At 47.8% G+C, this 22,303-nt stretch overlaps 11 protein-coding genes across 11 annotated transcripts; 5 read left to right on the top strand and 6 right to left on the bottom strand.

Annotated features, from left to right (window-relative positions):
- Positions 1-218: 218 nt before the first annotated feature.
- HD556DRAFT_983756 (uncharacterized protein) lies at positions 219-1,347 on the bottom strand. The gene is made up of 3 exons (XM_041312197.1): positions 457-1,347; positions 335-397; positions 219-283 (listed from the first exon to the last, which is right to left on the bottom strand). Exon 1 carries the CDS (start codon positions 1,154-1,156, stop codon positions 500-502), a length of 657 nt encoding a protein of 218 aa, XP_041154743.1. The 5' UTR covers positions 1,157-1,347; the 3' UTR covers positions 219-283; positions 335-397; positions 457-499.
- Positions 1,348-2,144: 797 nt separating this feature from the next.
- On the bottom strand, positions 2,145-3,701 carry HD556DRAFT_1312843 (WD40-repeat-containing domain protein; the record flags this gene model as incomplete). Its single annotated transcript, XM_041300725.1, has 6 exons — positions 2,145-2,168; positions 2,221-2,390; positions 2,453-2,685; positions 2,740-2,999; positions 3,054-3,534; positions 3,586-3,701. The coding sequence occupies 6 exons, from the start codon at positions 3,699-3,701 to the stop codon at positions 2,145-2,147; spliced, it is 1,284 nt and encodes a 427-aa protein (XP_041154742.1).
- A 238-nt stretch (positions 3,702-3,939) lies between these two features.
- HD556DRAFT_1503373 (transcription factor S-II, central domain-containing protein) lies at positions 3,940-5,399 on the top strand (the record flags this gene model as incomplete). Its single annotated transcript, XM_041308985.1, has 10 exons — positions 3,940-4,005; positions 4,067-4,129; positions 4,188-4,353; positions 4,420-4,599; positions 4,656-4,852; positions 4,900-5,025; positions 5,074-5,127; positions 5,182-5,192; positions 5,248-5,268; positions 5,318-5,399. 10 exons carry the CDS (start codon positions 3,940-3,942, stop codon positions 5,331-5,333), a joined length of 900 nt encoding a protein of 299 aa, XP_041154741.1. The 3' UTR covers positions 5,334-5,399.
- A 290-nt stretch (positions 5,400-5,689) lies between these two features.
- Positions 5,690-6,549, top strand: HD556DRAFT_1409939 (ubiquitin-related domain-containing protein). Its single transcript, XM_041304135.1, has 6 exons — positions 5,690-5,849; positions 5,909-5,967; positions 6,030-6,051; positions 6,112-6,170; positions 6,230-6,274; positions 6,329-6,549. The coding sequence occupies exons 1-6, from the start codon at positions 5,786-5,788 to the stop codon at positions 6,353-6,355; spliced, it is 276 nt and encodes a 91-aa protein (XP_041154740.1). The 5' UTR covers positions 5,690-5,785; the 3' UTR covers positions 6,356-6,549.
- A 475-nt stretch (positions 6,550-7,024) lies between these two features.
- HD556DRAFT_983453 (autophagy-related protein 22-like protein) lies at positions 7,025-9,328 on the top strand. Its single transcript, XM_041312196.1, has 8 exons — positions 7,025-7,121; positions 7,174-7,365; positions 7,419-7,492; positions 7,542-8,279; positions 8,331-8,633; positions 8,689-8,767; positions 8,821-8,848; positions 8,901-9,328. Exons 1-8 carry the CDS (start codon positions 7,066-7,068, stop codon positions 9,066-9,068), a joined length of 1,638 nt encoding a protein of 545 aa, XP_041154739.1. The 5' UTR covers positions 7,025-7,065; the 3' UTR covers positions 9,069-9,328.
- Positions 9,193-10,955, bottom strand: HD556DRAFT_1246927 (peptidase family M48-domain-containing protein; the record flags this gene model as incomplete). Its single annotated transcript, XM_041298653.1, has 8 exons — positions 9,193-9,295; positions 9,350-9,552; positions 9,604-9,791; positions 9,842-9,911; positions 9,960-10,167; positions 10,220-10,473; positions 10,528-10,768; positions 10,825-10,955. The coding sequence occupies 8 exons, from the start codon at positions 10,953-10,955 to the stop codon at positions 9,193-9,195; spliced, it is 1,398 nt and encodes a 465-aa protein (XP_041154738.1).
- Positions 10,956-11,152: 197 nt separating this feature from the next.
- HD556DRAFT_1299230 (uncharacterized protein) lies at positions 11,153-12,987 on the bottom strand. The gene is made up of 3 exons (XM_041299458.1): positions 12,970-12,987; positions 12,860-12,913; positions 11,153-12,806 (listed from the first exon to the last, which is right to left on the bottom strand). Exons 2-3 carry the CDS (start codon positions 12,889-12,891, stop codon positions 11,252-11,254), a joined length of 1,587 nt encoding a protein of 528 aa, XP_041154737.1. The 5' UTR covers positions 12,892-12,913; positions 12,970-12,987; the 3' UTR covers positions 11,153-11,251.
- A 369-nt stretch (positions 12,988-13,356) lies between these two features.
- Positions 13,357-14,893, bottom strand: HD556DRAFT_983426 (uncharacterized protein). The gene is made up of 3 exons (XM_041312195.1): positions 14,492-14,893; positions 14,021-14,285; positions 13,357-13,955 (listed from the first exon to the last, which is right to left on the bottom strand). The coding sequence occupies exons 1-3, from the start codon at positions 14,803-14,805 to the stop codon at positions 13,467-13,469; spliced, it is 1,068 nt and encodes a 355-aa protein (XP_041154736.1). The 5' UTR covers positions 14,806-14,893; the 3' UTR covers positions 13,357-13,466.
- Positions 14,894-15,840: 947 nt separating this feature from the next.
- On the top strand, positions 15,841-18,107 carry HD556DRAFT_1277555 (glycoside hydrolase family 18 protein; the record flags this gene model as incomplete). The annotated part of the gene is made up of 12 exons (XM_041299252.1): positions 15,841-16,044; positions 16,107-16,364; positions 16,414-16,525; positions 16,578-16,590; positions 16,638-16,722; positions 16,779-16,788; positions 16,836-17,048; positions 17,105-17,127; positions 17,179-17,343; positions 17,823-17,851; positions 17,901-17,950; positions 18,001-18,107. The coding sequence occupies 12 exons, from the start codon at positions 15,841-15,843 to the stop codon at positions 18,105-18,107; spliced, it is 1,269 nt and encodes a 422-aa protein (XP_041154735.1).
- A 425-nt stretch (positions 18,108-18,532) lies between these two features.
- HD556DRAFT_1409895 (uncharacterized protein) lies at positions 18,533-19,935 on the bottom strand. Its single transcript, XM_041304134.1, has 6 exons — positions 19,916-19,935; positions 19,891-19,893; positions 19,786-19,838; positions 19,571-19,742; positions 19,408-19,518; positions 18,533-19,347 (listed from the first exon to the last, which is right to left on the bottom strand). The coding sequence occupies exons 5-6, from the start codon at positions 19,485-19,487 to the stop codon at positions 18,708-18,710; spliced, it is 720 nt and encodes a 239-aa protein (XP_041154734.1). The 5' UTR covers positions 19,488-19,518; positions 19,571-19,742; positions 19,786-19,838; positions 19,891-19,893; positions 19,916-19,935; the 3' UTR covers positions 18,533-18,707.
- An 892-nt stretch (positions 19,936-20,827) lies between these two features.
- HD556DRAFT_1312835 (uncharacterized protein) lies at positions 20,828-21,967 on the top strand (the record flags this gene model as incomplete). The annotated part of the gene is made up of 4 exons (XM_041300724.1): positions 20,828-21,289; positions 21,407-21,566; positions 21,620-21,681; positions 21,845-21,967. The coding sequence occupies 4 exons, from the start codon at positions 20,828-20,830 to the stop codon at positions 21,965-21,967; spliced, it is 807 nt and encodes a 268-aa protein (XP_041154733.1).
- Positions 21,968-22,303: the final 336 nt, after the last annotated feature.

The following is a 22,303-nucleotide window of genomic DNA, read 5'->3' as shown; positions in this document are numbered from 1 at the left end:
CTGTATTTTACAGACTATGTGACTGAATGGGCTCCGCCGGCTGCATAGGGAAATAGATATGGGAAGGCGCCAAGTAAATGATTAGGATTATCAGGATCACCGATACTCAATGTATGGTTCATGTCTCATTGAGGATATTCGTTGACAAAAGTTGTGCCATGCTGGACGGAATAATGTTCCAATGTATTGGCTATTGCATGAGCCAAAATCTGATCATCATCAACTTCTGATACATTGCTATCAAGCACACCGTGCGACTGGACTGGAAATATGTTGGATGGAACTGTGCTTGTCAGCTTGTGCGAAGTGTTTTGTTAAACAGTTCGAAACTAACCATTTTCATCCATGAGCGATTCTTCGTCGATATGCTGTCCACTTGGAAAAGCTTTGTCATGTTCTATCGACGCAACATTATCATTAAGAGTAGCATGTCGAATCCCAAAAGAAAAGACGAACCAGCGAATACATCTTGAACATCATCTTCAGGTACATAATCCTCTCATTCACTATCCACAGCAGCAGTATCTTGGAGGTGTCGAATTGAGGACATGATGACATCCGGAATGCCGTGTGTAGGATATAGCGCAATGTCATCTTCCGAGATCGCAATGTCGGAATACAGCGGATTCTCTCGCTTAAGAAAAAGCAGCGCATTGTGCAGATGAGAGCGGCTCACAGACAAGAAAGGCGGTAAGCAACGTTCCGGAAAATCATTGGGTCCAACAATGGAAATGCCAATAGTTGTCGCCAAGATAGACGGTTTAGGCGGCAGCAATTTGCCTTCAATCATGGCTGCAATGGACGATGTGTTGAGTCGGTATGTAGATACATTTCCATGCAAGCCGCTGTTTAAACCTGCTGCATCCCAATGAACAGCACCGCGTTTTTTTGGGAAAAGCTCGACGATGTATGCTGCAGGATATGATAAGGCCACTAAAATATGCTCCGGCAGAGTCAACATCCCAAGTTCATCCGGAACTTCTCCAATCCAAAGATTATTGGCGAGGGAAAATGGAGGAGTTTTGTTAGATTTGATGTCGTCCCAGCAATTATTGCAAAGAAAACCATAAGGACAATCGTCTCGAATCGTGATGGCAGGATTGTATAGCAACATGCCATTCACGAGTCGTTGACTGTGATGCGAAATATATGGCATCAGAATGTCTTTGTGCTGGATCGATGACAATGCAAGTTCAGTTGTCTCAGATGCTAAGAACTTGCCTGCGCAAATAACACATATAGTAGCCCGACAGGCTGCATTTCCGGTACGGTCAATGAACCGCGAGAGACATTCATTTCACACAGAGTCTCCCACCTCCTCCAGGAATGATGATTTGGCAGATATTTGCCGTTCTTGTTGCAGCCACACCTTTTTCAACTGCTGTTCTTCATAATCTTGTAAGTGTGCAGCTTTTGCATCTGCAGCTGACACCACTGTGGATTGAAGAAGTACCGAGTGCCGAACTGATGACAATAGACTGTTTCAGTTTCGTTTCTCCGCACATGAAAGTTTGAATTCATGAACAGCGGTGATGATTTCATTGACAGTGAGCTGGTTTAGCGCATTCTCGAACGGCGCATGCAAAGATAAATGCGCATCGTGAGATTGCGCTGCTTTGTTGCTCGCTGCTGATATGACTGGAATATGGGTGTCTGTCGAACTTTGCACAGTAGCCACTAAGTCACTGCGCTTGCGTTTTTCAGCTCTTTTCAAGTTATTGTCACCTACTGCAGCTATAATCTCCTTCATTGTTAATTTATCCAGGGCGGAATTGAGCTGTTGCGACATGGTTCAAAAACTGGACATTGGATCGGTAATGTCATGACATACAGCCACATTGAACATTTATTGATATTTATTATTGTATATTATTGGCAGTTAGTCCGTCAGATTTTGTCAGATGGCATATGACCTTGCAAGCAAGGTGATCTCAAAAAGTGCCATTTTTTTTCAAAAACTCAGCAAGAAAATCATTTGCCCCTGATCCATTTATCCCATGTCTTCACGTATTGGCCCGATTCTTGTCAATTTTAGACGGACTTCGGACCTCATCTGCGTGTAGTGCCATGTTTTCCACTGCCCACACGTAATAATAAGTACAATACAATACTACAACAAGACTCTGTAGCGAAATGCGCAGCAATCATTGCGACTGCTCGGCATAAACCTGCGAAAGATCAATGAGTAAAATTATGTACGTTTTTAGTTACCCAACCAACCTTGATAGTCTTGTCAGCCCCACCAGTGATGAGCCGTGTTCCGGTCATATCGAAGGTCGAACAAAAGACGCCGGCTTCCGCCTCGAGGGAGCCGGGTTGAGGTACGTCATCAAGATTTTGGAATGGAGTCCCCGTATTGTAATCCCAGAACGTGAGTGTGCCATTGTCACCTGAGCATTACAACAGCGATTAATTCAAATTTGAGGAAAGCCGATGGGAAATGGTAACCTACCACCAGAGAAAAATACGCCTTCTGCGTTGACAGAAAGCGTATTTATGATAGCGTTATGACCGGGGAAGTTGTGTACAAATGCACCTTCTGGACATTTCCATTTTTTTATGTTATTACCGCCTGCAGAACCTGATGCAAAGGAATATTCTGTTGGATGAATTGCCAGGGCCCTTACAGATTTTTTGTGATGAGTGAGGGTGACCATCGTCTTTCCAGCTGCCAGGTCCCACAGTCTTAACCAGGGTAGTATCAGTCAGTGTGTTAAATCGCGAGGAAATTCAACGTACCTAACCGTCGAGTCCATACTTCCAGTGATGACTTGAGGATCAGATTCTTGGCACTTGACGTCAGCGACTGTTGCGGAATGCCCAGCGAGAACATGGATCTGAGCCTTTGTGCGCATATCCCAGACACGAGCTGAGGCATCGCGACCGGATGTGACCAAAACATCCAACGTCGGGTGTAAACTCAACGAGTAAACGCCTGAAAGATGACCATGATAATGTCGGATAACTTTGTTGGCTTCGAGATCCCAGCACTTGACCATCTAAAGGGAGCAATGATCAACGAGACGAGGTTGGCAGGTGCTAGAATGACTCACTTTGTCCTCACCACACGAAAACAAGTACGGGTGTCTCGGTGAAACGGCCAGCCCTCGGACAGTGGAAATATGACCGGTCAGGGAAAGCTTCAACTCCCCTGAAGCCAAGTCCCAAATTTTTATAACTCTATCTCCGGCACCAGTAGCAAACCATTTATTCCCTGGCTCGACCGCCACACTACGAACCCAACCCAGATGACCGGATATGACACGAGATAGCTTCCATGGAGCATGGTATGTTGGCTTGATAGTGCGAGTTGTTTTGTGTAGGGTCAAAGCCTCGGAGAGCTTATTAGACGTAGCGAACGTGGATGGTTGCACTGTAGGTGTGTTGTCTATTGCGGCAATGAGTGCCATAGACTTTGTCTGCTCCTTTGGTCGAGCAGGTCCAATAGGGCCTTGTTGGGCAAGTAATGCAGGAGGGAGCTCTTTGAAATCACGGTATTCATCGTTAATTTTCACCGACAGACGTATTCGCGCGCTAAAAATCTCTTCAGCAAATGTGCTCGGTGTCCCAGAACTCGTTACGCACCTCTTCTCATCTTCCTTCATCCCGTCATTTGGACATGATGCAAATATGTCTCTCGTGCGCTTTGCACTCCTCCTCAGTAAAGGATCCAGCGGCGGAAGAGCATGTGTTGTACTCATTGATAATACTGGATTTGTCGGCAGTCGGTCACTGTCAATGGCAGTGGCAGGGTGACAGGTTTGATTATCATTGTTTGTTTATTTACTAGAAAGGCAATCAAAGGCGTGGTTGCTTATCTGAAGCAAAGAGCTTTCATGCTTCAAGACCATTTCGTGGTCATAGTTTAGGTGGTTTAAAGAGGATTGAATAGCGCTTGAAGTAACATAGTGGTAGACATTAGACGCCATTTCGTCAGTCATGTCTGAAACAGCAGCAGCCGAGCTTAAGAAGCTCGTGAAACAGCTCCAAAATGCTTCCACAGAGGTGTGTACAAATCTTTCTAGGTCAATCCTTTTAGTTTGGTTTGCTGACGACCCTCGTGTAGGAAAAGGTATCGATTCTGCAAATCTTGAAGAAAGACTTCCAAGTAAATGAAGCGATCTTAAGGGTAGGTATCCGTGCTCGGATTTTGCCTTGTATTTTGACTCACTGGTGTGAATTCATAGGAAAGCAAAGCAGGGCTTGCTGTCGGAAAATTGCGGACCCACGAGGCAAAAGAGGTCTCCGAACTCGCCAGAGAGATCGTGAAGAAGTGGAAAAACGAGGTTGAACGCGCTAAAGGAGGTTCAGGCTCAAAGGCGGGGACACCTGCGAACGGCAAGGCAGCACCAAGTGAGTCCGATCCACATATGCTGCTAGATCCTTATAATGACTATGGCTATCAACTCTCTCACAAAGCTCGCAAGGGATCTGCTTCGGTCACACCCTCTAACGCCGCTACTCCAGCCCCAGTGAACGGGAAGTTAGAACCTCGTACTGCGAAAGGAGATGGTGCAAAGGCGTCCGGCACGGGGGACAGCACGCGGGATAAGTGCATGGAACTCATTTATGATGGCCTTGCTTGTGACTCTGGCGCTCGTGAGTCGATCCCAGACTTCGACTTCACTATCTGACTCTCATTACCCTGAAAACAGCCAGTGATCTAATCATGAGTCGAGCAAAAGCTGTAGAGGCCGCTATTTTTGCACAGTTTGGCAGTGCTAGCGCTGCATACAAGGGCAAAATCCGTTCTTCGTACGTCAACCTCAAGGACAAGGGCAATCCAAGTCTACGAGAGAACATTGTCAGCGGTGATCTTTCGGCGGAGAGGTTCAGCAAAATGACAAGCGAGGTACGTCAGGGATCATGAGATATATTTTTAAAGCTGATTTGTTCCAGGAAATGTCGTCGGAGGAACGACGGGCGGCAGACCAAAAAATAAAGGAGGCGAACTTTTTCAAGTCCTTGGGAGCTGGCGAACAAGAAGCCGAAACGGAAGGCTTCCAGTGCGGAAGATGCAAGCAAGTAAGACGTTTTCATTGAATTTGGTGGCTTGGTGCTCATCGTTCGTAGCGTAAGTGTCGCTATCGCCAGGCGCAGACCAGAAGCGCCGACGAGCCAATGACAGTGAGTAAATATTCAATGGAAATCAGACTAAAGTTTACGTCTGTGTCTTTCTAGACTTTCGTGACGTACGTGACCTTTACTTGTTGTACAAGACATACTCACCTTTCGTCTCATCTTCAGATGCGTCAACTGTGGCAACAAGTAAGTAAACTATTGTCAAGGAAACTCGTATCTCATTTATCACTTGTAGATGGAAGTTCTCGTAAATATTTGCATCGTCTAGGAGTGCTTTATAGTCGGCAAGATCATTTTCTACTGTAGTTTTTTTATTGTCCAATTGTCGGGACATCGTTCTGTTCGCCGTAGACGGCCCTGTCGTAATGATGTATACCTGCAATCTATCTTGAAAAAATGCCCCTTTGTTTCTCACAACTCGTATTTCGTACATATCGAGATAAAGGGACGTCACAACGGGTTGATGTCATTGTGTTAGTCCAAGGACGGCGCATACATCTTCTCTGGGTCAAAAGCTTGATTCAAAATTGGAAACTTGAATAATGAGCGATTGCCGTCCCACGTGAGGGTGGGAAAACGAGTGGCTTCTGAAATGCACGCGTTTGTACGCGTTAACTGCCGAGGCCACCAAGCTAGTTTCGTTTTATACCAGAACACCATTAATTCCTTGTACCACTGCCTTCAGCCGACTGTGTGTACAGATATGTCCGAAGATACCGAGGATGTCAAACCGAAATTGAGCTTGGTCATTAACTATGAGGGTACCCGTCAGTCTTCTTTACTGCTATTCCGACGCGTTCAACAGGTATTGACAACCCGTGGCCAGAAATCACTGTGAAGGTGAAGCACAACATGTCATTTAAGAAGATATTCGATGCAGCAGAGGTGAGAACATGGTCGTTGCATCAAAATCTTGCATTCTCATCAATCGGCATGACGTGCACCAGAAACGGTTTGGAAAAGAACCAGGTGAGTGGCAACTGCTTTCAGAAAGGCAAAGAAGTTCTGTACTCATGTTCGACCCTTCAGGGACGTTTAAATTCATTTACGATGGCAGAAGATTGCGAGCTGAAAACACGCCTATGGATGTGAGTGCTCTACTGATGCTCAGAGAACGATCGACGCTCGTATGCTGACGCCTCATCAGATGGAAATGGAAGATGGTGATCTCATTGACGCTCACTTAGAGCAGGTATGTCGTATGATTCTATTGTTCTCTCGATCCTAATACCGCAGTGCTCTCTAGCTGGGGGGTGGCACAATTATATGTTAGCTGTTGTACATCTACATGCTTCCGTAGGTCATGCAATCGGATGTATTCTCTCTACTGTATCACATCTCACCATTCAATCCGTTCCAATTTACTTGTCACCAAAATGATGGGGCCTCGACTCGAAAGCTACCGCTCCTTGCTTGAGGAGATCTCTGCTCCACCATATGCAGGGGTGAACATCCTCTCTACTCGGGTGCCTGACTTCTACATTCTTTAACTCTTGTCAGGCTCTTCAACGACAAGCTCAAGGGATCATATGCCAGCCACTGGGGGCGGCATCTTGTCAAGGTTAGGGGTACGCTGGCAAGTCGCCAGCATCTCACTGGTAGGCCACCTTTGTGAATGTGTTGGTTACGCACAACGACGCCACGGGAAAGACACTCAGCTCTGCGATCCAGCGCTTCCAGGTAGGAAGTTGGGACCACAGAATGATCAAGCACCTTCAGTTGACGTGAGATCTACTTGGAGCGATTATGTTCATACCGGCTTATATCGTATAATTATTTGTCACAAGTCCCGTAGCTTTTCCCAAGGCGAGGAACCTCTGTGTAATATTCCGACCCTAACTGACAACCCGAATGAATACATGAGAGACGGTACATGAGGCCTCGAGGATTGAATTCTGAAATTTGATCAGGGGCATCGACACAAATGGCAATCACGTGTGGTGGTCTGCACCTTGACTGACGCAACATGACTGTTACAGTAATATGTCGGCCACGTACAAGCAAAGGCTGAGAGGATGGCTCAGTTATGCGTTTGCTAGGTGTGTAGTACTCGTACTCTTCTCCCCAACAAGTTTCTCAAGTCATAGCAAGTGAGGCTTTTGTGGTGGTTTCCCTCACACTCTTCCTACCAATATGTCTGGAGCAATTTGCCCGTGACAATGGGTTCTTGCAACCAGAGAAGACTGAATCATGCTCTTCACTTTCGGGTTCCGTGCCTGCAAACGTGGACGGCAGATGCGCAGTGAAAATTGGTTGGTTGTGGATAGATACCGCCAGTTTCAGGTGCGTCCAATCTATTCTGGCTAGCGTTGGTGCAGATGTTGTAACATACTCAGTCTCTATGTCTATTCGATGTCTGTCGCTTTGCAAGCACTCACGGTGATCTCAATGGGGAGCATAGCCGATCGTTGTATGTTCCATGGTTTCGTTCTCGAACTAGTCTTCATTACTGGTGGCAGCGTCATACAGAAAGCCCCTTCTCCTCACTTTCGCTGCAATAGGTGCATTCTCCGCGAGCCTTTTTCTCCTTCTATCGTCGACATCTCCGTTGTGGATGGTCTCTGCGCTGTTTGCGATTTTGGCTAATGTTGGCTTTGGTGCCTCCGTAGTCGCTATGAACGCGTATCTGCCGTCACTGGCGAAAGATTCCCCAGAAGTAGTTCAAGCTTACTCCGAAGTGACGAGCTCATTCGAAAACCGGGATGAGAATTCCGCTCTTAATGCAAGCATTGATCTTGAATTAGAGCGCTCCTTGGAAGAAGTGTCAGATCCTCTTCTTGGTCATCCAGTCCATCCGGACACTGCTCAATTAACTTACACTGCCGCATTATCGAGAGCCACCTCGCGAATATCATCCTTAGGAATTGCTTCAGGTTATGGTGCAGGAATCATCCTTCTCTTGGTTGCACTCATACCTGTCACTCGCCTGCAAGGTTCTACTTTCTCACTACGTCTCGCCATTGGTCTCAGCGGCATATGGTGGGCATTGTTCTCGATACCTGCTGCTGTCTGGCTTCCAAACGCAAGCAACATCGATGAACCAGAATCCGGTTCTATCAAGGCAGATGACGATTGGACCTTCAGTTCGGAGATTGCGGTTGCATGGAAACGATTGGGAGTTATGCTTCGCTGGCGGGAAATAAAGCGTCTTCGAAATACCTTTAGATACCTCGCTGCTTGGTTCCTTCTCTCCGATGGTCTGTCTGTTATTCCACCAATCAATTACTCTTAATTTGACTTCTCAACAGGTTTCACTACTATAACATCGACCGCGATCCTGTTTGGAAAAACGACTCTGCACATGCAAGCTTCGTCTCTCGTCCTCATTGGCGCTATCACTCCACTCTCAGGAATCATTGGCTCTCTAGTATCCCCCATCCTCCAACGTAAATTCATGTGGTCGAATCTTCACGTCCTAGTCCTTCTCGTGTTGATGGTCTCGCTGATTCCGGCATACGGGTGCTTGGGATTCCTGCCCGTCTTCAAGGGAACTGCACGTTTTGGTGGACTGACAACACCGGGAGAAATGTTTGGTCTCGCGGTGTATTTCGGTTTGTGCCCTTCTTCTCGATCGCGAGCATTGACCGACTGGTATCGTTATCACAGGTTTTGCGTACGGTGCGTTTCAGAGCTATGCTAGAGCTTTGTATGCAGAGTTATTACCTACTGGGGAAGAAGCTCGATGGTATGCGTCTTTCACACAGGTGTGGCACGTAGAATATTGACGCACTGCTCCAGGTACGGTCTTTTCTCGATAACAGACAAGGTAGGCAGATAGCCCTAAATCTGCTTTGCACTGACTACATTTTTGCATGCAGTCAAGCTCTTTCGTTGGCCCGCTCATCGTCGGCTTGATAGCGGATAGCACCGGGAACATTCGCTACGCATTCTTTTTCCTCGTATTCATGGTGTGGGCAGCAGTGCCTGTACTCCTCAGCGTTGATGTTGACAAGGGAAGGCAGGATGCGAAGGATTATGTTTCGTGAAGAATCGTAATTGGAGAATGACACTATCCGTATTCAATAATATTCCCTCAGTGTGCATGGATGAAATATACAATTTTATGAGATGCTTGTACTATACGTACTGAATCGAATGGAAGCAAATCATCTAGAGCTCCTTCTTCGCTGCACTATCCCTCTTAGACTGGAATGCCTGAAGGGCCTTCAGTCGCTCCGTCAGTGTGGGGTGTGAGTGGTGATAAGCCGAGTATCTGTATCAACGACACATCAGCACGTCGATTCCAAAATATCATAACTCAACTCACAGCCAATCAACCCATAAGGTACTCAGATTCTTGACATGGAGCGTGATCAACGCCCGTGAAAGCCTCTCACCCATATCCTTCATCTCTGGAGCCGACAATCGCTCCTCGATCTCGCACGCAAAACGGTCCGCTTCCCACTCAAACTGGCGCGAAAGGGAATTCAGCGCAATGCCAATAACCGCTTCCAGGGGACTAAGAATCATCTATGCTCAGCGTCAGCGTCATATGCAAGAGAAGACTACGTAATGACGCACCTGGAATAGCAAGAATGCAACGATGGTTGGTGGGCGGGTAGAGATAGCCCCCGAAAAGTCGAATGCCCGCAAGAACTGAGGTGCGTGTAGGAAGGCGGGAAACATGGCAAGGATGGTGAAGATATGGACTTGAGATACACAGAGCAACTTCGTGGGGTGCATGTGGTACCAGTGGCCGAGTTCATGCGCTGATTCCGAACGTTCAATCGACAGACCAGAAAAGAAAATGCGTGCATACCTAAAACGGCCTCGACTTCCTCAGGTTTACTCTCTTTGATCAGGGTGTCGAAGATGACGATGTGTTTGCTCTGAATAATGATGAGCAGGGATGGTTACAGCAGGTGAGGTATACTAACCCAGGGCAATCCGAAGAAGTAAGCATTGCTATGGGAGCTACGCTTGGAACCATCAATCTCATACAGATGCTTCAAGGGGAACTTGAGCTTCGTCGCAAGCGATTCGGTCCTTGTGCGTAGCTCGCCCTCCTGGAGAGGCGAAAGCTTGTTGAAGAGTGGTTGAATCACAGTTGGATATATGATAACCATTATGATCTGGAAAGCCAAACTGGAGAAGGCATATCAGCACAGCCCTACTTGCATAGAGGAAAGAACCGAACAGGAAAGCCATAAGCCATGGGACGAAGCGGTCTCCAGCCCACCCAAAAACGTAAAGGAAAGCGGCGAGAAACGGCATGCCGATAACAAAGCCAATCGCCCAGCTCTTCAAGAGGTCCGTGACGAATAGTGCGGGTGTAGTCTTGTTAAAGCCGTGCTTCTCTTCCAAAACAAATGTTTGATAAGCAGAGAGAGGTATTGAAGGTATGGATGAGATAACAAAAAGCACGATGGCAAACGCAAGGGATTGCGATATCTATCATATTCAGTCAGTTTTGAGGTTTGAATTGATTGTAGGAAACCACTGAACCTCATACTCGCTGCTATATCCGAAGTAAGCTATCAACCCCCCAGCCATGTCCCATGCAAATGCATATAACCCATAATGAAGCATGGCAGAATCAAGGGCTTGTTTGAATAGTCCAGTAATCAAGGAGAATTTTGCTTTGTCCTTGCCGTAATTCTGGGACTTTGTGAAGGCCTCGGCATCGAAGTGGTCTACTAAAACCTCTGGAGGAGAGGTTTTCGAGTACAGAGGATACTGGCGAAGCCTGTGAGCAGAAAAGGGTTGGTTAGGGAAGAGAATCCAACAGAGCAGTACACTGACAGAAGGTAAGACTCGAACAACGTAACACTCCATGAGAAAACTTGAACATAAAACTTCCAGTCAATTGGATCAGTTGCAACAAAAGACAACTTTTGCTGGAGTGCTGCAAGCTGAGAGTGCAGCAGGTCCATGATGTGACTAGTCCTGGGGCGTTGGCAAGGGGTTACGAAGAATCGTCTACTCGGTTTTATCTTGTCACATGACACGTCTTTATTTCATGACCACGTGGCGGCAGACGTGTCTAGCGGGTAGCCGAGTACTAGTCCCGAGGGCTGACGGGTTTGTAAGGCAGAACGTTCCTTCAGGGGAATACAGTGGTGTCAAACATTCTTGTTTGATGGGTCGCACAAGTAATCAAGTCGAATGAGACTAATACTACTAGATAATATTACATGCGCGTGGATATGATCATCTTAATGGTTGTGGTTTACAGCGAGTTCAGTAAGACAGACTTCTCGAACTCCTCGCGGTTGTTCTTGATATTTTCCAGCCCACTCTTGATCACCTCCATGCGGTGAGCCTCAGGATCATAATGATCGCTGGGCTCCATTCCAGTTCGGGGAATCCACCCTGTAGGAATGCGCTTGAAGGCAAAGTCGCGAATGACCTCTTCTGCAGTTGATCTGGCAGAATCGATGGCTCCGGTAATCCACGTATGATGACGGCTCAAATGCTCTCCGGCGAAGTAGATGTTACCTTCCTTACGACGAGCAATGTCAAAATACTCTGACAGTTGCCCGGGAAGGAACATAGCGTCGCCGGTAGGGTTGTGCTCGGACCATGCTAAATCCTCTGCCGCGATGAATTCGTTGTAGATGTCAACACTCGGGAAAACCTTTGAAAGGTGACATAGAGAGTTCTTAAGACGTTCGCTGAAAGGAATGGAGGACCACACAGAGGCGTCTGTGTTCCAGGAATACAGAAGCAGGACGCCAGGTCCCTCAGAACCGATGCCATTGGATGGATATACAATCCACCGAATCGGCAGATCAGTCGTTGATTGTCCCCCTAGAGAAGGGGGTTGCACATGCTCCCAGAATCGAGTCTTGAAGCGCAGACCGATCTTATATAACGCCTCGTAGAACATAGCGCGGATAGCTTGCTCCTTCCTGTAATCCCAGCGAGGACGCTCTGGAATCATCCTCAACGCACTAGGCGGAATGGCAAGAATCACCTTGTCAAAGGTTTTTTCTACCCGGCCTCTAGGCGTATCTGCGCAGATAGTGACACCATCACCGGTCTGCTCGATCTTCTGCACTCGCGCACCAAATGTAATATTGTTCATGCCAACCACCTCGGCAAGTGCCTGAGGAAGTCTGTCCATCCCCTCTTCCAGTGTGAACCACTGTTTAGTGTCGAAGTCGAGGTTCTGCATGATGAGCTCAGAGAAGCTCAGCGCGAACTGGTTCGTCTGAGAGCACATAGTCTCGGTGAAATCAACGACTGATTGTGGCCATCCAAGAGATTCCAGGTAGGAACGGAATGGGACTTTGTCAAAACGCATGAGGAGCTTCCAGCCCTCGTCGAAGTCTCTCTCCAAGAAATTAATGAACACTTGTATAGCGCTCAGTAGCAAGGCATCTGCAGTCTTGCCATCATATGGTGCTGGGAGGTCGAATCCCAGTGCCTTCGCAGTGTTATCATCGCCCCCGTTCTTCAAAATACCATTGATGAAGATGCGATTGCCGGGGGTGGTGAGATGATAAGGTATAAGATTGAGGTCGGCGTGATGGGTGTCTTTGAGAAGTTTAATTAAGTCGAAGGTTGGTTGATGCATCTGGGTACTTGGAATACGCATGGCGCCGGCCTCAAAGTATTGGTCCTTCTCGGATGTAAAGCGGTAGGTTTTAACACGCCCACCCACTCTCCCATCCAGTTCGTACAGAGAGACTACGATGCCGGGATAGCTTGACAATTTCAACCGATATGCAGCATACAAGCCAGCCATGCCAGCTCCCACAATGCCAACATGCTTTAATTTCCTTCGGGGTAACGACGATAAGTTCGCATCTCGGCAAAAAAAAGACATGCATACCTCGGTCGTGCTAGAGAAGGGGACTGGGACATGATTAATATTGATGTGATGACACTATGGAGCCGCCATCAGAAAATGAACACTACTTAGTAAAGATTGGGAAAACTCACAATAAGGTCGGTGGGGACCTGGTTTAGATCAGATGAGCAGGACATGCAAGTATTTTATACCCGGACGGAAGGAGCTCACTGCGGTTTACGTGCCCAGGGCAATGATCTGGATTGATGGTGGCGCCCTAGTCAAACTTCCGAAGTCGAACGGCGACTAGATAGGATTGTTCTAAGATAGCCGACATGTCCTAGGAAATGTTGATTTTAGTATCTGCATCGTAACCAAAAGTCCGGTGGAATGTTTGACTAGTGCGGGAAACCTGTAGAAGTCCACTGCGTGCAGGTGAATGGTTGGATTCGAAGGAGCCCATCATGAATGAGAGTACTGAAAATGGGCTCAGATCATTGATTTCTGTTAGAGTGTTTCACGAGCGCCTCGCCCATTGTCAAGAAACGGCATGTTCCTTTCGCTATTTCTAAACAAACGTACTAACAATTCGCATTTCAAATTCAGGGAACATTGTATTCACAAGAGTCACCGTGCAGCACTGCAGTCATCATGAATCTGAGGAATTTGCCTCATTTTCGTTAATGCTCAAAGTTTGTCCTTGTCGTGCACGGCGTTGTACAGCCCACTCCCTAGCCCTAGCGCGCCGAGCTTCCTGATCAACCTCCTCCAACCGTACATTATGGGTCTGAGGCGAATCCAGGGTCGTAGCAGAACTCTCACCGACCTTTGATGGAGATGTTCCCTCACTCTCTGACTCTTCTTCGCCACCTTCGTCATCACTATCTCCATACGCAGCAAGTCCTCCCAGACCTACGTTCCCTGAAGTTCGCAGCGATTGAGCTGATTGGTCGACTTTTTCTTGTCTGAGCCTCTCCTTGGTCGTGCGCCATGCTCGTGACCACCGTCCCCTTAAGAATGCAAATCTCTTATCTGCACCGTGGTTTGCAAGAATGCGCATCTCCAGTTGTGCAGGATTAGGAGACGATAGAAGGTGTAGCGCTGTTCTTTTCATAAGCGCTGACTGGACATCATCAGGCTAGCACAGAAATTGTCGTCGTCTAATGTCACCCTTACGACAAGTACTAGGGAACGATCTCTTACCTCCTCATCGCTACCTCCCCAAAGATCCAACTGTTCGTTTTCATCGGTCTCGGCAAGAGCTCTCAGACGGTCCTCTCTGTTTTGGTCAATGAGACGCCTACGTTTCTCGCGCCGGTAATCTTCAATCTCATATGGTGTGAAGAAGAATGTATCTTCAGTGTCAGATGGCAGGTCTGACCATCCGGCTGGAGACAGAGACCTTGGCTGAGAGGTACTCAGACTTGTATGCTCTGGGAAGGCATCAAGCAAAAGACGAGCATCATATCTAAGCGGGTTTTGTATCAGACTGTGGAACAGAGGATAACGATGGGACCATATCTTCCAATCCGAAGCGGATAGAGCGTAGATCCGACGGATCCACTGAGTACTCAGATAGACATTGCATGCGCAGAGTATATAATTGCCACTTGTATTTTTTTGGGGGGCGACTCGCCATAACTTAGCAATAACCGTACTACTAGGGAAACCCACCTGTCCACCCAAGTAACCTTGTCGTCCGATGCTTCGGGGAAAGAAGAATCCGAGTTGAGAAGTTGAAAATGTCTTGTGCTAGCACCCCATTGTATGAGAGCGTTACCGATTTGAGGGTCGCTTGGATGGACACCCAAAGTTGGAAGGTGCGGCGCCTCAAGAGAAAGTGCTGTTGAAAGAGACTGCGGGCCACGTATGATAGTAGCCTCGTATGCTTGAATCGACAAAATGAAAGGATCTGGTGTAATTATCGTCGCCGGAGTTACGAGGTTGGCCGATGGTGCAACCTTGCGGTACTTGCGTTTATGGGACATTCCAAGCACCTCCAGTATGTTGATTGAATAGAGCTCTCAAGGGTAAAGTGGAGCCAAGTTGTACACGGCGTGAGAACCAGAAAATGTCAACAGCGCCATTTCAAATTTCAGTACTAACCCCACCTCAATACTGTTCATCGTTGACGGTCGTGTCAAATTTCAAAGGGGCCGTACAAATCGATGGATGAAAACTTACTGACACAGTCTCCTGCTAGCAGATGTGATTCCGCCTTTCAAATATATTGTTTTATTTCATCTTTTGACGGCCGGTGTATGCGTTCAGTAGACAGCACTTTCCGCAGGTTGTTGACCCGCCGTTCCCGGCTTCCCATGCATAAGAGACACCATCCAGTCGCGACGAACTGATCTCTTTACTGCCGGTTTAGGGACTCAGACTCCTAAATATGGTGAGTCGCATGCGCTACATCCTTCATTTTTAACTTCTCCCCCCTCCTTCAGATACCTTTTTAGTGGTACATCCACCGTTCGGACGTCTAGGCATACTAATTAGGGCATTGGGGTAGAATCTGCCCAGCAGCGCAAGTTCTACTTGTGTTGACCTGATATATTCGGATGCTGAGAAGTCAGAGCGAGTCCCGCATGGGAGGATCTCGGTGCCTCGATCGAGGCCAGCCGCCAGTTATGACCACACTCATCTTTTTCACTTCCAGGAGATGTCCACCTATTGAGTATCATGTAAGTAATCGTTCATTCTGCGTCATGCCCTTGCGGTACCTCATGTCCCTTCCGGGAGCTCTGACAAGCTCTCAGGGTTCTATTCTGACTATTTGGCTTTCTGACCTTACAGGAACCACATATGTTATCCTCATCGTCAGAAGCTGCTGACCCACTATTTTCGTCACACTCATGAGATAGCTCATCACGCGCACTAGGGGTATCTCGAGGTTTTGATTCTGGTTGGGACTTTTACATCTATATCTGCAAGTATAAATTGCGGCGGATTATGTTGGACAGGTAGCTGCTTCGTTACACAAGTAAAAACCCTCGTTCCCCTTTCATATCTCGCACCTCATAATGCATCTCTCCCTTACCCTGACGGCTGCGATGGCAGCATTCGCATGCTTCGGAGAGGTCGCCTCCATGCCCCTTGAGGAGACGCTGAGAAGCCTGACTCCGAAAGCAAGGAATGTTTTGAAGCGTGCTACCCCAGTAGCCCCCTATTTCGTTTTATACAGTGATGCGTACGTTTCCACTGAACCAACGGTGTCAGAAATTTCGGTAAGCTTTCCCTTCCTCTCCTTGCGATCGATACACTAATCGTGAACTGGTACAAACATCAGGGCTTCAATGTGTTTGCATTGTCTTTCCTCTTGGAATCTGGTGCAGCGGATCAAGCTGAGGAATGGGAAGAGCTTACCGCAGCTCAACGTTCTTCGATTCTCTCTGAGTATGATGCCGCAGGTATCTCACTCATCGTGTCCCTTTTTGGGTCCACTGATACCCCCACTTCATCGGAATACGACCCCATCGATACTGCAAATACCATGGCAGCTTGGGTCATCGAATATGGCCTGCAGGGTGTAGACATCGACTATGAAGTATGTTGCATGATGTCTGATAATGTTTGACGAAACTGATTTTTCTTAGGATTTTGCTGCATTTGACGCTGGCACTGGCGCTGCTGAGCAGTGGCTCGGTAATTTCACCACCCAGCTCCGCACCCAGCTTCCGCAGGGCCAATATATATTGACTCATGCTCGTGAGTGAGATATTCAGAAATTAACATCATCACGCTAAACTGATTCGCACAGCTGTTGCACCTTGGTGAATATATAGTGGCCAATTTGATCCCTACTGACTGAAATCAAAAGGTTTACTCCTGATAGATGGGGTGGAGGAGGATACCTCTGGGTAAACTCTATGGTCGGGGATATGATTGATTGGTACAATGTGCAGGTGCGGACGACGTCCTATCATTTCTAATTTCTTGTTCTGATTTTCTGTCATCGCAGTTTTACAACCGTGAGTCTCTTTGAAGCGTTCTCTTTGACTCTAGTAACAACAAACAGAGGGCACGACGGAGTACACGACTTGCGATGGCCTCCTGTACAACTCCTCGACTGCTTGGCCACAATCTGCACTCTTCCAAATCGCTGATAGTGGTGTTCCTCTGGACAAGCTTGTGATCGGCAAGCCTGCTACTGCAGCACAAGCCAGCAACGGGTACGTGGACCCAACTCTCTTGGCATCATGTGTTTCATCGGCCTATGCTTCTGGATGGAGTAAGTCTGTCCCATTTAGCTAGTTTTCCCTCTCTGATCATCACGGGGAATTCTAGATGGTGGTGTCATGGTTTGGGAAGTACGTGAGAATCTGAGCGATTCGCAAGGTTTCTGAGCATGCCGATATTAGTATCCTTACGCTGAATCTTCATGGATCGCGACTGTGCGCGGGGACACCTGGCCAATGCCATCCACCACTGCGACACCGACGAGTACTGGTACCACAACGGCGACACCGACACCGACAGGCACCGGTAATTGCGCAGGTGTTGCTGCATGGACTGCTGATGCGGTCGTGAGTAGATTTCTATTTTTTTTTCATCCATTCAGTACTGAACCTTTACAGTATACCGGAGGTTCTGAAGCAACCTACGGGTGCGTATATTCTGAATTGCTCTCCTCCATCCACTAACCCAAAATCTAGTGGGTACCTGTGGACTGCAAGCTGGTGGACGGAGGGTGACACCCCTGGAGGTAATTTGAACTCAACTCTTCCAGAAAAAAACCTGACAGTCCTACAACAGGTACCGCGGATGTCTGGGTCAACGACGGAGCTTGCACCTCTACAAGCAGTAGTACACTGACGAGCACCAGTACTACACTGACGAGTACTAGTACCACACCGACGAGCACCAGCACTACAACGACGAGCACTAGCGCGACGACGACATCGACAGGCACCGGTACTTGTACAGGTGTTGCTGCATGGACAACTGGTGTGGCCGTTAGTAGATTTCTTTTTTTTCTTCCGCTCAAGACTAAAGCTCTATACAGTATACCGGAGGTTCTGAAGTGACCTACGAGTGCGTATTTTTTGATTTGTTCTTGTCCATCTACTAACACATAGCTTAGTGGGTACCTGTGGACCGCGAGCTACTGGTCGGAGAGTGACACCCCTGGAGGTGATTTGAACTCATTTTTTCTAGAAATTTTCTTAACAGTCCCACAACAGGTACCTCGGGTGTCTGGATCAATGACGGAGCTTGCACCTCCACAGCCACCGCCGCAGCTAAGCGTAGGGCTCTCCCACCCCCCATCGTCACAGCGCCTGCTTTGTAAAGGCATTGATGGGTACCACTCCACCCTGCTCACCTGATGCAGCGGGGGTCCCGCGATATGTACCTTAATAGATATGACGACAGCGACGTATTATTATTGTGTTCTTGTACTGTTTTTACTTGCAAATTATGACGTAGTGTCTTGCGATACTCGCTATACTTATGATGATTATTTTGTTGGGCCTGTAAGGCTGGATTCGAGTACGAAGGGGAATGTGAACAGAGATGGGTTAGATATGAGACGAGTGCAAAGATAAATTAGATAATCGAGACGAGTAAGAGAAGGCTTGAGACGGAGACTTTCTGCGAGGTTTCTGAGGTACTTGGAGCAGGGAACTGAGTATAATTCGCTGCTGATATCAATGTACATGGGCTGTATATAACCGCGAAACGGTAAGGGCCATCGGGTACAACTAGATCAAACAAAATCCTGGCCAGCTCAGGCTCGGGGGGTCCAGCTGCCAGGCCCATACAACATGGACCTAAGCCAGACGTGTGGTGCACACTTTGTGACTATGATGGTAGTTTGGGTTGACCTGTTGAAGGAACTCGACATTGTTTCAAATGCCTCTGAAATAAATTATATAGTACATGCAGTCTCCTACGCTAATCCGCACTCCTTCTCAACGTCTGCAAGAACTTGAGCCCATTTCCCCCCATTCCAAGAACTGATCCTGACCCACTCGTTATCCTTTAGAACTCGTTTGAACCACAGCAAATAACAAGCTACGATGATGTCTGTATACGAAAAAGTGTCACCCATGAACCACTTCCCGTCTGTCTTCTGGTACCATTCGTACATAGTATTGTGTCCCTTCTCTAGTAGGGCCCAGTCTTCATCGTAGGTCGCATCCCAAGGCAGCGGGACGTCTATCGAACGAACTTTGATGAAGAACTTGGCACTGGCAGGACTCAATATTTCTGTGGAACGCGCAAAGATAGACTTTACAGCAGGCAGAATGAGTCTGATATGGGCGGAGTTGAACTCGCGTATCAAGGATTCTGAGTTGTTGGGGAAAATGGCCTTCTCGGGATATGTCTTTTCGAGGTAGGAGGCAATTTCGAGGGAGTCACTGATGAGGGCGCCGGTGTTGGGGTCGTTGAGGACGGGAACGGTGCAAAAATCCGAGCCGTCTGAGCGTTTGTTTGGCTTTGCACCGATGGCCTTCATAGCGATCGAGATGTCTGAGTATTCGACCCAGGCAGTCACAAATGGAAGACCCTTGTAGCTCAAAACGAACCTAGGGCGCAGTAGGCTGGTCAGATATCAAAGTGCGACATACAGAACATGAATTACTGACCTCGTCTTTGCGGGGTTGGCTGAAACGTTATTGCCTGGTAGGTTGGAGAGGGTGTCATACAGGACAAGTGTCTGCATCATGGAGTACTACTGAGACGTGGGGTTTGAAGTGCTGCGGCCAATCTTGAAACTCCTTTTAAAGGTTGAGCTTCATTGGTAAGCACCTGAACTTGGTTAGCGCATCGATGTGTTCTTGAACACCGAAACTATCTCTGTGTATAGATGCAACCGTATGGCGTGGATTTTGGGTGACGTACCACCACAGTTGCAAAGTTGGCAACCAGTGGCCCATCATCGGATGCCTATGTGTTGGAGTGGCTGACCTCCTCTAACGCGTTATAGTGGGGTATAAATTAGAAATGTAACCAAGGCCCTGTGACGCATTACGGTTAGCTCCATAAACAGAGGTAAAGTATAGCGTTGGTATTGATCCTTGATGCTTACTAGTCCACATTGGGCAGAAGTCTAGGACATTGAACCGTATGAGGAAGAAGGTTCACGTACGGGTCTCAAGCGCCCGCCAGAGGTTGTGCTTGACAAGCTCCCACGGAAGGCAGCCATTCATTCTCTGTGTCCTGCACTTGCGCATTGTACAAGTGTTAAGTGTGATCGCGCGATGACAGCCTGACTGACCGTGTGTGCCATACTCCGGAAACGCTGGTATCTTCACATCATCATTCTCCACCAAAGCCTGCTTTCTATATTATCTTGCTGACAATGCGGCCGGATACGCTGTCGCCGAGTTATTTAGCATCAATATCTCAGGTAATGATGGAGGACTGTACCATTGTGTCCTATAATTTATCGGCATCAGACAAATAATCGAAAACACGAACCCGCATCGACACCACCGTCCCTGTCAGCCATCAATGCATCAACATCCTCTCACTCGCGAACAGCAACGACAACTTAGACATTGCTCTGGATCCCCGATTAAAGTGAGACAAGCTTTAAAAAACATTCCGTCTTATGCAACTCACTATGTTGAATGAGGCTGAATAAGCACTCCGCCTCCTGCCAGTGGCGAAAGCAGGATCATCCTGACTCAAAAGCGATCGAGGCTTCGAGTTGGAACAGGGTATGTGCCACATACCTCGTGTCGGAACCAATCAAGGCTCCGTTGGAACAGGGCACCACAGAACCAAAATGAATAGAGCGTTACGTAAATAATGTTCAAATGAGCTGAAATTGTCAATCACGCCGGGCCAGTGTTAACGTGTATCTATCATTTTCTTTCAACGAGTTTACACTCATCGCACAATTTCAGAACCTTAATACTACAGTACATGAACGTTCATCGCGCCATCATCGTCCCGACGTCAGGAGACCCCCATCATGTTCCTTTGCCGTCCATCGCTGAGCTCGCAGATCTCGATATTCTCAAGGATCGCTCCACAAGGGCAATATGAAATTTATCTCGGATGAACCCAGGGGAGTCGAGGACGGATCTCATAGTGCTCTTGCAGATGATATGGGACCAGAACATGCTACGGATCGTCAACGTACTCGAGCATGTCCTCAAACTAAAGCGCCGCTCTCGAATCTGGCTGTGTCCGACTGCAGCTTTCACTCTCCATGCAGCTCACCCGTTTCAAACAAAGGCGGATCGTTCTGTGAAGGAGCCATGCCTGGAAGATCTCTACATTTGCTCTTACATGCCGACACTTTTGGCTCTGATCAGATCTAGACAGTTGATGAAGAAGCGTGTGCCTCCGTCCTTTGTGGCGATTGGACAGGGTCAACCGAGCGCAGGGAAAGGCAAGGTGCTGTTGGCTGTCGACAGCGAGCTCGAGCTTACTCATAAGCTCGTCCTTGCGACGGCCAACCACACCACTATTTCTGGCGACAAAGTCACACGAGCAAGCGCACTCGAAGCAGAATACGTGGGTGCACCTTGCTTGTCATGGCAAGCAGGACCCTGCGCAGCCTTATAATTCACATTTCATCATGAGAGACGAACATTGACGCTGCTCGATATCATGGAGAAACATCTTCCGCAGGCCGAGTTCGCGTTCTTATCGGCTTGTCATACTGCTGTAGGCGAGGAGATGCCCGACGAAGTGATCCACCTAGCAGCTGGTATTCAGTTTTCAGGTTTCAAGAACGTCGTTGGCACGCTGTGGGAGGTCGACGATGCTGTCGCGAAAGACGTCGTCGAAGGTATATGTTTGGAGATTTGAAGAAAGGTTGTGACATGGACTGTACGAGGGCAGCCTGGGCACTCAAGCGTGCTACGCACGCGGTGAAGACGAAAGTGCCGCTCGAACAGAGGATGGTATTTATTCATATTGATGTGTAGTTCTACATCGTATTGCTGTCGTCTCGCATATATCTCTGACTTGAATTTGATTGTTGTGTTTCTTTGCATTCGAATCCATGCTGAAGAGCTTGAAGGTAGCATAATAATGTAGCAGTGATCAGAAACAAGGGTACACCAGATAGAGCTCGTAGTACTCGTGCATCGAGGCCACGCAATGGACCCACGGCTCTGCAAGACGCAAACGGGACCTGAGGGTAAAATCAACTTTGTTTCTCTGGGTGATCGGACATTAGCCAGATGATATCGCCGGTAACCTTCAGTGGTTTGCTGATCACGTCTGAATCAAGCGCACCGCCGACATAGCCTATAGTGTACACATGCTCGTTCGGTGTTTACACGTATCGTTGTGATAACGTCAAATAAACTGGTCAGTAATAAGATCCCCATAGAGATTTAAAGAGTAAACGGCATCTCCCTTTGTAGGAAGGGCCCTGCGTTATGGTGCTACTGACACTACGCCCCAATGGGAAGCTGTCGGGGGAAGAATGCTGGGCAGACGTCATAGTAGGAAATAGGGATACAATGGTTTAGAAGCGCACCAGACCCGCGTATGAAGCACAGTAATGGAGCGCAAAGG

This window comes from Suillus plorans (genome assembly GCF_016647745.1).
Source record: "Suillus plorans strain S12 chromosome Unknown HD556scaffold_80, whole genome shotgun sequence".
Classification (NCBI taxonomy): Eukaryota; Fungi; Basidiomycota; class Agaricomycetes; order Boletales; family Suillaceae; genus Suillus; species Suillus plorans.
Note: the sequence above shows the minus strand (reverse complement) of the source record. Positions and strands in the feature narration are given on the sequence as shown.

What these genes read in the sequence shown, in the direction of transcription:
- HD556DRAFT_1409895 (XM_041304134.1), bottom strand. Translation starts at nt 19,487, where the DNA reads ATGATGCAGACACTTGTCCTGTATGACACCCTCTCCAACCTACCAGGC. An exon ending in GCCAACCCCGCAAAGACGAG is followed by an intron (nt 19,348 to 19,407) that starts GTCAGTAATTCA and finishes ACTGCGCCCTAG; the next exon opens with GTTCGTTTTGAGCTACAAGG.
- HD556DRAFT_1409939 (XM_041304135.1), top strand. Translation starts at nt 5,786, where the DNA reads ATGTCCGAAGATACCGAGGATGTCAAACCGAAATTGAGCTTGGTCATT. An exon ending in AGATATTCGATGCAGCAGAG is followed by an intron (nt 5,968 to 6,029) that starts GTGAGAACATGG and finishes GACGTGCACCAG; the next exon opens with AAACGGTTTGGAAAAGAACC. An exon ending in TTGACGCTCACTTAGAGCAG is followed by an intron (nt 6,275 to 6,328) that starts GTATGTCGTATG and finishes AGTGCTCTCTAG; the next exon opens with CTGGGGGGTGGCACAATTAT.
- HD556DRAFT_1299230 (XM_041299458.1), bottom strand. Translation starts at nt 12,891, where the DNA reads ATGTCCCAGTCCCCTTCTCTAGCACGACCGAG. An exon ending in CCTTCTCTAGCACGACCGAG is followed by an intron (nt 12,807 to 12,859) that starts GTATGCATGTCT and finishes GTTACCCCGAAG; the next exon opens with GAAATTAAAGCATGTTGGCA.
- HD556DRAFT_983756 (XM_041312197.1), bottom strand. Translation starts at nt 1,156, where the DNA reads ATGCCATATATTTCGCATCACAGTCAACGACTCGTGAATGGCATGTTG.
- HD556DRAFT_983426 (XM_041312195.1), bottom strand. Translation starts at nt 14,805, where the DNA reads ATGTCCCATAAACGCAAGTACCGCAAGGTTGCACCATCGGCCAACCTC. An exon ending in AAGGTTACTTGGGTGGACAG is followed by an intron (nt 14,286 to 14,491) that starts GTGGGTTTCCCT and finishes AAACCCGCTTAG; the next exon opens with ATATGATGCTCGTCTTTTGC. An exon ending in GGGGAGGTAGCGATGAGGAG is followed by an intron (nt 13,956 to 14,020) that starts GTAAGAGATCGT and finishes TTTCTGTGCTAG; the next exon opens with CCTGATGATGTCCAGTCAGC.
- HD556DRAFT_983453 (XM_041312196.1), top strand. Translation starts at nt 7,066, where the DNA reads ATGTCGGCCACGTACAAGCAAAGGCTGAGAGGATGGCTCAGTTATGCG. An exon ending in CTCAGTTATGCGTTTGCTAG is followed by an intron (nt 7,122 to 7,173) that starts GTGTGTAGTACT and finishes AGTCATAGCAAG; the next exon opens with TGAGGCTTTTGTGGTGGTTT. An exon ending in ACTGGGGAAGAAGCTCGATG is followed by an intron (nt 8,768 to 8,820) that starts GTATGCGTCTTT and finishes GCACTGCTCCAG; the next exon opens with GTACGGTCTTTTCTCGATAA.